General features: G+C 45.8%; 1 protein-coding gene across 1 annotated transcript; it reads left to right on the top strand.

Moving 5' to 3' along the window:
• On the top strand, positions 1–3,273 carry selenok (selenoprotein K). Its single transcript, XM_084087787.1, has 5 exons — positions 1–83; positions 641–731; positions 1,277–1,354; positions 1,891–1,983; positions 2,800–3,273. Exons 1-4 carry the CDS (start codon positions 65–67, stop codon positions 1,976–1,978), a joined length of 276 nt encoding a protein of 91 aa, XP_083943913.1. The 5' UTR covers positions 1–64; the 3' UTR covers positions 1,979–1,983; positions 2,800–3,273.
• The last annotated feature ends 6,089 nt before the right edge of the window (positions 3,274–9,362 follow it).

Raw genomic sequence — 9,362 nt, 5'->3', positions numbered from 1 at the left:
TGAATATTGACGCAGTGCGCAGAACCGGAAGTGCGCCACAGTATCCGGTTAAACAGCAGCGACGATGGTTTATGTATCAAATGGTAAGTGCTAAAAACAAACCTTGTTTCTTTTAGAAAAATAATGTTATTTTGACGCGCAAACATGTACCACTCTTATCATATATAGCAAACTGTCATACGTCATTGTGTTTGTGAAAACATCCATTATTGATGGTTTTCCTGTCACTCTGAGATGTTTGATATATATGTGTGTGTGTGTGTGTGTGTGTGTGTGTGTGTGTGTGTGTGTGTGTGTGTGTGTGTGTGTGTACTATCGACACACACGACCCGCTCTGGCCAACATATGGTTTTGTTAATGTTACAGATGATATCCGGGTAGGAATGTTACGAACGATATGGTAAACACACATCTCCTGAATATTAATTAGAACGAAGCTGACGCAGTTGTAATCGTGTATCTTATTGGCTCGTCAGTTTGAATATTCACGCATCATTCTGTTCATTGGCTGACCTTCCAACGTCACGTGTTAAATATTCATAACAACGCGTTCGCCATAGGATTCACGATTGTCGTCATATATTTGATATGATCTATGATATGTTGTAATATATATATATATATATTCTCCGTGTTTCAGGCCAGGTTCTGGACAGCCGGAGCCGCTCGCCCTGGAGGCTGTCGTTCCTCAGCGATCTCTTCTGGACCGCGGTCGAGTTTATCGGCTTGTTGTAAGGGTTTTTATTTCTGAGTTTCATCACAGAGTTCTTGTTTGCAGAAGGACCTTTTCCAAGAAGCTCAACATTAAGCAACTAAATTCATAAACACATCGTTGGCTTGAGAAAGCCGGACCAGAGAGTTTGAAGTAGACTTAATAGCTTTAAGTTAGACGTTTATAGGTTTGAAGTAGTTTTATAATTAAGGGTTTAAATTTGAAATAGTTTTAGTTAAGTAGAAGTTTTAAAAGGCAGAATTTTGAATAGATAGATATATTTAGATATGGTTTTAAAAGTTTGAAGGTTTAAAGAACCGCATAGCAACACCCTAGCAACCACCCAGAATACCCAAGCAACCACCCCAATTTTTTAAAACTATTTCAAACTTTGAAATAGTTTTAAAAACTTGGGTTAGTTGCTATGCGGTTGCTTGGGTATTCTGGGTGGTTGCTAGGGTGTTGCTATGCGGTTGCTATGGTACTTGGGGTGGTTGCTAAGGTATTCTGGGTGGTTGCTAGGGAGTTTACCTGTGATGTTTGACCTGTGTAATGTCGTCTCAGCTTCCAGACTCTGATTCAGCCAGATCTGTCTAAAGATGGACACACCGGCTCATCATCACGCTTCAGCGACGGCAGAGGGTACGTGTGTGTGTGTGTGTGTGTGTGTGTGTGTGTAGCTTCAGCCACGGCAGAGGGTACGTGTGTGTGTGTGTAGCTTCAGCGAAGGCAGAGGGTACGTGTGTGTGTGTGTGTGTGTGTGTGTGTGTGTGTGTGTGTGTGTGTGTGTGTGTGTGTAGCTTCAGCCACGGCAGAGGGCACGTGTGTGTAGCTTCAGCCACGGCAGAGGGTACGTGTGTGTGTGTGTGTGTGTGGCTTCAGCGACGGCAGAGGGTACGTGTGTGTGTGTAGCTTCAGCCACGGCAGAGGGTACGTGTGTGTGTGTGTGTGTGTGTGTGTGTGTGTGTGTGTGTGTGTGGCTTCAGCGACGGCAGAGGGTACGTGTGTGTGTGTGTGGCTTCAGCGACGGCAGAGGGTACGTGTGTGTGTGTGTGTGTGTGTGGCTTCAGCGACGGCAGAGGGTACGTGTGTGTGTGTGTGTAGCTTCAGCTACGGCAGAGGGTACGCGTGTGTGTGTCGTGTCGTGTTCTCTGTCTTTACCCTGTGTGTTCCCACAGTCCTCCTGGGTTCCCGGGCCGCAGACGGATGGGCAGAATAAACCATGGCGCCGGTCCCACTCCTCCACCCATGGGCGGAGGCGGATGAGGACGGTACGTAAGAGACACACACACACACACTTTGTCGACTTTATTCTCGTAATGTTTCGACTTTATTCTCGAAAAATGCATAAAAAAACGTTGACTATCAGACTAGTTATTCATATTTTATTGGTTCTCTCTTGTTTTTGCATGCTCATAATTTTTTTTATATGACAGGCTGGACACATACTTTGTCATGTTTCATTGCATTATTATTATCACTAATAAACAATCGACTCCAAGCACAACTACACATTATGACTACAAAATCTTTAAAGTCCCCCTGTGGTCTATAATTTTATCCCTTAAAACTCATCTTTCATCACCAAAGTGACATATTTTTTTTAAAATTCCTTCTTCATGCCTTAAAATGTCTTGAATGTAACTCGACACCCTTGCCTCATTTAGTATGCGCGGGTCTATGAATATGCAAATGAGCCCCGCCTCCACTCACTCACTCAGCTCAGAGATCCACTGGTTGACGATCACACGTTGATCTGATTGGTTACAAGGTAGTTTGTGACGTCAGAAACACCAGCGATTTCAAAGCGTGTTTTTGAGACTGTCTTTGGTTCACTGCAGTTTTAAGGAGGAAATACTCAGCAATGGAGTCGACTTATGAATTTACACATGGTTTGTCTTAAAGCATATTAAAAACACCACATAGACACACAAACAACATTAAACGCTGGATAAGAGTTTTCTGACAAATGATTGTATCTTTATGTTTCTTACTTTGACCGTGTTAATGCTGAATAATGACTGAAGATCTGTGTGTGTGTGTGTGTGTGTGTGTGTGTGTGTGTGTGTGTGTGTGTGTATGCGCAGGTAAACGCCTGCACACTGTTGCAGGCGCTGAGGACCGTGACACACTGATGCTCCTGTAAAGCTGATGTTTGTCACACACTCCTCTTCCCTCGGCTGACGCTGCAAACGCAGACTCATGACGTCACTCCGGGAATACCTCACCGAGGGGCCGGAGCGGCTGATGATGGCAGCCACACACACACACACACACACACACTCACACTGACTCAAACACACACACACACACTGACTCTCACACACACTGACACACACTGACACACACACACACACACACACACACACTTGACTCAAACACACCCACACTGACTCTCTCCCACACACATACACACACTGACTCTCTCCCACACACACACACGCACACACTGACTCAAACACACACACACACACAGTTTTTTAAGTAATGTCTTACAAAATGTATGCAGTGGCAGAAATTGTATGTACGATTTGTGTCCATAAAGATAAGTTATGTGATGATCCTTTGACTGACTTAGTTTTTTGTCCCTACAGTCAGAATTCTGCTCATCCTTCCCTCGTATCCTGTAACGCATCCGTCCCTCGCGTCCTGTAACATCTTTCCCTCGCGTCCCGTAACACATCTTTCCCTCGCGTCCTGTAACATCTTTCCCTCGCGTCCCGTGACGCATCCTTCCCTCGCGTCCCGTAACGCATCCTTCCCTCGCGTCCCGTAACGCATTTTTCCCTCGCATCCTGTAACGCATCCTTCCCTCGCGTCCTGTAACATCTTTCCCTCGCGTCCCGTAACGCATCCTTCCCTCGCGTCCCGTAACGCATCCTTCCCTCGCGTCCTGTAACATCTTTCCCTCGCGTCCCGTAACACATCTTTCCCTCACGTCCCGTAACGCATCCTTCCCTCGCGTCCCGTAACGCATCCTTCCCTCGCGTCCTGTAACATCTTTCCCTCGCGTCCCGTAACACATCTTTCCCTCACGTCCCGTAACACATCTTTCCCTCGCGTCCTGTAACGCATCCTTCCCTCGCGTCCCGTAACGCATCTTTCCCTCGCGTCCCGTAACGCATCCTTCCCTCGCGTCCCGTAACATCTTTCCCTCGCGTCCCGTAACCCATCTTTCCCTCGCGTCCCGTAACATCTTTCCCTCGCGTCCCGTAACCCATCTTTCCCTCGCGTCCCGTAACGCATCCTTCCCTCGCGTCCCGTAACGCATCTTTCCCTCGCGTCCCGTAACGCATCTTTCCCTCGCGTCCCGTAACGCATCCTTCCCTCGCGTACCGTAACGCATCTTTCCCTCGCGTCCTGTAACGCATCCTTCCCTCGCGTCCCGTAACGCATCCTTCCCTCGCGTCCCGTAACATCTTTCCCTCGCGTCCCGTAACACATCTTTCCCTCGCGTCCCGTAACACATCTTTCCCTCGCGTCCCGTAACCCATCTTTCCCTCGCGTCCCGTAACCCATCTTTCCCTCGCGTCCCGTAACGCATCCTTCCCTCGCGTCCCGTAACGCATCTTTCCCTCGCGTCCCGTAACGCATCTTTCCCTCGCGTCCCGTAACGCATCTTTCCCTCGCGTCCCGTAACGCATCTTTCCCTCGCGTCCCGTAACGCATCCTTCCCTCGCGTACCGTAACGCATCTTTCCCTCGCGTCCCGTAACGCATCCTTCCCTCGTGTCCTGTAACACATCTTTCCCTCGCGTCCCGTAACATCTTTCCCTCACGTCCCGTAACACATCCTTCCCTCGCGTCCCGTAACATCTTTCCCTCGCGTCCCGTAACCCATCTTTCCCTCGCGTCCCGTAACACATCCTTCCCTCGCGCCCTGTAACACCTTTCCCTCGCGTCCCGTAACGCATCCTTCCCTCGCGTCCCGTAACGCATCCTTCCCTCGCGTCCCGTAACACATCCTTCCCTCGCGTCCTGTAACATCTTTCCCTCGCGTCCCGTAATGCGTCTTTCCCTCGCGTCCTGTAACGCATCCTTCCCTCGCGTCCCGTAACACATCTTTCCCTCGCGTCCCGCAATGCATCCGTCCCTCGCGTCCTGTAACATCTTTCCCTCGCGTCCCGTAATGCGTCTTTCCCTCACGTCCCGTAACGCATCCTTCCCTCGCGTCCCGTAACGCATCCTTCCCTCGCGTCCCGTAACACATCCTTCCCTCGCGTCCTGTAACATCTTTCCCTCGCGTCCCGTAATGCGTCTTTCCCTCACGTCCCGTAACACATCCTTCCCTCGCGTCCTGTAACATCTTTCCCTCGCGTCCCGTAATGCGTCTTTCCCTCACGTCCCGTAACGCATCCTTTCCTCGCGTCCCGTAACACATCTTTCCCTCGCGTCCCATAACGCATCCGTCCCTCGCGTCCTGTAACATCTTTCCCTTGCGTCCCATAACACATCTTTCCCTCGCGTCCCGTGACGCATCCTTCCCTCGCGTCCCGTAACGCATCCTTCCCTCGCGTCCCGTAACGCATCTTTCCCTCGCATCCTGTAACGCATCCGTCCCTCGCGTCCTGTAACATCTTTCCCTCGCGTCCCGTAACACATCTTTCCCTCGCGTCCCGTAACGCATCCGTCCCTCGCGTCCTGTAACATCTTTCCCTCGCGTCCTGTAACATCTTTCCCTCGCGTCCCGTAACACATCTTTCCCTCGCGTCCCGTAACGCATCGTCCCTCGCGTCCTGTAACATCTTTCCCTCGCGTCCCGTAACACATCTTTCCCTCGCGTCCCGTAACGCATCCTTCCCTCGCGTCCTGTAACATCTTTCCCTCGCGTCCTGTAACATCTTTCCCTCGCGTCCCGTAACGCATCCTTCCCTCGCGTCCCGTAACGCATCCTTCCCTCGCGTCCTGTAACATCTTTCCCTCACGTCCCGTAACGCATCCTTCCCTCGCGTCCTGTAACGCATCCTTCCCTCGCGTCCTGTAACATCTTTCCCTCGCGTCCCGTAACACATCTTTCCCTCGCGTCCTGTAACGCATCCTTCCCTCGCGTCCTGTAACATCTTTCCCTCGCGTCCCGTAACACATCTTTCCCTCGCGTCCTGTAACGCATCCTTCCCTCGCGTCCCGTAACATCTTTCCCTCGCGTCCCGTAACACATCTTTCCCTCGCGTCCTGTAACATCTTTCCCTCGCGTCCCGTAACACATCCTTCCCTCGCTTCCTGTAACACATCCTTCCCTCGCGTCCCGTAACATCTTTCCCTCGCGTCCCGTAACACATCTTTCCCTCGCGTCCTTTAACACATCCTTCCCTCGCGTCCTGTAACATCTTTCCCTCGCGTCCCGTAACACATCTTTCCCTCGCGTCCCGTAACACATCTTTCCCTCGTGTCCTGTAACACATCCTTCCCTCGCGTCCCGTAACACATCTTTCCCTCACGTCCCGTAACACATCGTCCTGTAACATCTTTCCCTCGCGTCCCGTAACACATCGTCCTGTAACATCTTTCCCTCGCGTCCCGTAACACATCGTCCTGTAACATCCTTCCCTCGTGTCCCGTAACGCATCTTTCCCTCGCGTCCCGTAACACATCCTTCCCTCGCGCCCTGTAACACATCTTTCCCTCGCGTCCCGTAACGCATCTTTCCCTTGCGTCCCGTAACACAATTTCATGCATAACCCTTTTAATTCAGCTGTAAATGTCTTACATTGGGAGTCTCTGCGGACCTCTTGTGGAAATATAATAATATAAGATGATATTTCATGACTCTATGGGCTTATAGCTCTATATGGAGCAAATGAGCTCTTCCTCTGGGTCCTAAAGTCAGTATCTTCAGTATCCTTTCAGACACACATGTAGACAATATAAAATAATTTTTTGGTAAAGTTTTAGCATTTTTAGTCTGAATTTTGAGCATGTTTAGGTTTTTCTATATGAACTGAAGAATTCCTCGCATTCCATTCATTCCTAAGGGGGTCAAATTGACCCGTGAATTAAGGATTTGTTACTTTTTTTAACCACAAAACTCCTCAGATCCATTTAAAAAAAAAGTGTGTGTATTTGTGGTTCAAGTGCAACAAAAGTCCTGTGGTCTTGGACACCTCTGATGAACACTCAATTGTTAACATAAAAAATAAAATAAATTCTGGGTCAAAATGGCCGAGGGAAGGATGAGCGTTTAAAGGGAGAGTTAACACTAAAAATGAACATTCTGTCAGTAATTACTGTCCCTCATGTTGTTCAAACCCGTCAGACTCGCTCATCTTCACAACACAAATGAAGATCTGAGAGATTTCTGTCCTTCCACTGACGAAGAGTTCATTAAGAGATCGTAAAACTCATTAATTTATATGATGAACAGTTTGAATTTAGGCTTTTACTCGCATATAAACATTCTTCAGCGCGCACGTCAGTTGTGGGAAACGGAAGCCAACCCAAGATCACTCTTCATCATATAAAGCGATAGAGTCTCTTCAGAATATTTGGACTAAACTGCTCAAATCATATATATTAGTTTTACAATCTCTTTATGAACTTGTTTAAGCGTCAAAGTGGTCGTTGCGTAACTGTCAGTTTCATTAAAATATCCTCATTTGTTCTGAAGAGGTTTGGGACGTCATGAGGGAAAACGGGAAGTCACGAGGGAGAGTAATTAATGACAGAATCTTGATTTTTGGGTGAACTATTCCTTTAATTACTATGTACTAACAAATACCTACAAGTTTTAGGTTAACTTAAATAATAATTATTAAGATTGAAAAAGCCGACTGAAAAAGAAGTGGGGTATACGCCGTATGCCTGCGTATACCCTGCACTACACAAGTGCATATCAGTAATAGTTCATAAACAGTGTTGGGAGTAACGCGTTACAAAAGTAATGTATTACAGTAACTTATTACTTTTTGTTGTAACGCAGTAGTGTAAGGCATTACTAATCAATTCTCAGTAATATTTTACTCGGTACATGTTCAGTAACGCTTGCATTACAACACATTTTTAGCCCAAAATTTAATTGTTCAAAAAAAAAAAAAAAAAAAAAAACGGGGGAAAAAACAGCCAGACCGTGAGACATTAACAAATGAAAAATGCCTAAGTTATTACATGTTCGTGGTCAGTCAATAGCTGCGTGTGGTGTCCAAGTTTGTAAATAACGACTAAATGACAGCTTCTGATATATTTGTATGGCGATTTATTTCATTCATCTCCCTCTTGCTGGTGTACCTTTGTATTGTGTGACATAGTCCAGTAAAAGCGTGTGTAGGACAGGTTTAGCAGGAGTGCCGCGAGGCATGATTTCGGTCTCTGTGCTCGCGCTGGCCAGTGGAAAAGCGGCTAATAATGAGAATATGGTAGAAGAAGACTGTACATTCGCGGGATGGACATATGCACATTACTCTGTTTGTTCTGTTTTCTTTCTAACCAGAGAGCAGTATGTTTTCTTTCGTTTTGAATTGTTCTGTTTAAAAGTAGACATGTCTGACTGTGAGGCAGAGTTTCACTCTGAGTTTCGGTTCATTTATGAGACGCGCTTCAATTCACGCGCGGGCGCCTCCGTGCCCTGATTATCTCGTCTACTATATTTATTTCTTATTTATTAAATCCAAGTAATTGGTTGATGAAACATTGATTAAAATTAAGATACAATTAATACAAAACGAAATTCACTTTACAGAAAGGCTTTGTGCTTTCTGTTTGAGGTCTCTGAAAGTTTTAAAGCAGTCTTTTAGTGCCGCTTTCAGAGCGCTCACGTCCGTAACTGAGAACTGACACGACCATTGTTTTTTCCTCATAAATGCAAACACGAAAAATAAAATAAAATAAAATAAAATAAAATAAAATAAAATAAAATGAATATATTATGTTCTGTAGAGAGCCAACCCTTCTTTATCCGGTGGGTAGTATTAATTTTGATTTGCTTAGCGTAATTCACAGAATTACTAAAAAATATTTTGCTACCTAAAAGATAAAGATTTTTTTGTGTCACGCATGCACGCATGTCTATTTCCCTCATATTAAATATAAAATGCATGTGTGTAGATTGATATTTTTCTAATATCTGGTCTCCTTTATTAAGGGAGTAGCCTATGGATATATAAACAGTCGTTTCAATATATTGGTATTAAATGCATTTTCTGAGAATTTATATTTCACGTTTTTACAGCAAATGTCAGGTCCATAACGCTGGAATTGCTCAATTTTAAAGAATTTATTCTCAACTAGTTTTGTGGTGTAGGTCCGTATTTTATAATGTTAATTTCAAATAATACTAATAGTAATTTAAAGATGTGGTAGCTTTGGATCTGGACGGGAAGGATAACTCTGGGAATTGGAAGGGGAAGTTCTGCCTTCTCACACCGCGCACCGTGACACAGGTTTGTGGATCTGAGTGTCGCGGTTTCATATCACATATCTTTACAGCCCTAGTCATTTTAGAATGTTAAGTTCTACTTCTGTAGTTATTTTGGTGAAAGTAACTCAAAAGTAATACAGGAGTAATGTAACGCATTACAATTCTGAGACAGTAATATTGTAAGGTAAATAATTACTTTTAAATAACAGTAACAAGTAATGTATAATGTATTACAGTTTGGAAGTAACTTGCACAACACTGTTCATAAATCATACAAGTGCTCTCATATGAGTGTTGTTGT

This window comes from Abramis brama (assembly GCF_963993115.1).
Source record: "Abramis brama genome assembly, chromosome: 16".
In the NCBI taxonomy this organism is placed as follows: domain Eukaryota; kingdom Metazoa; phylum Chordata; class Actinopteri; order Cypriniformes; family Leuciscidae; genus Abramis; species Abramis brama.
Note: the sequence above shows the minus strand (reverse complement) of the source record. Positions and strands in the feature narration are given on the sequence as shown.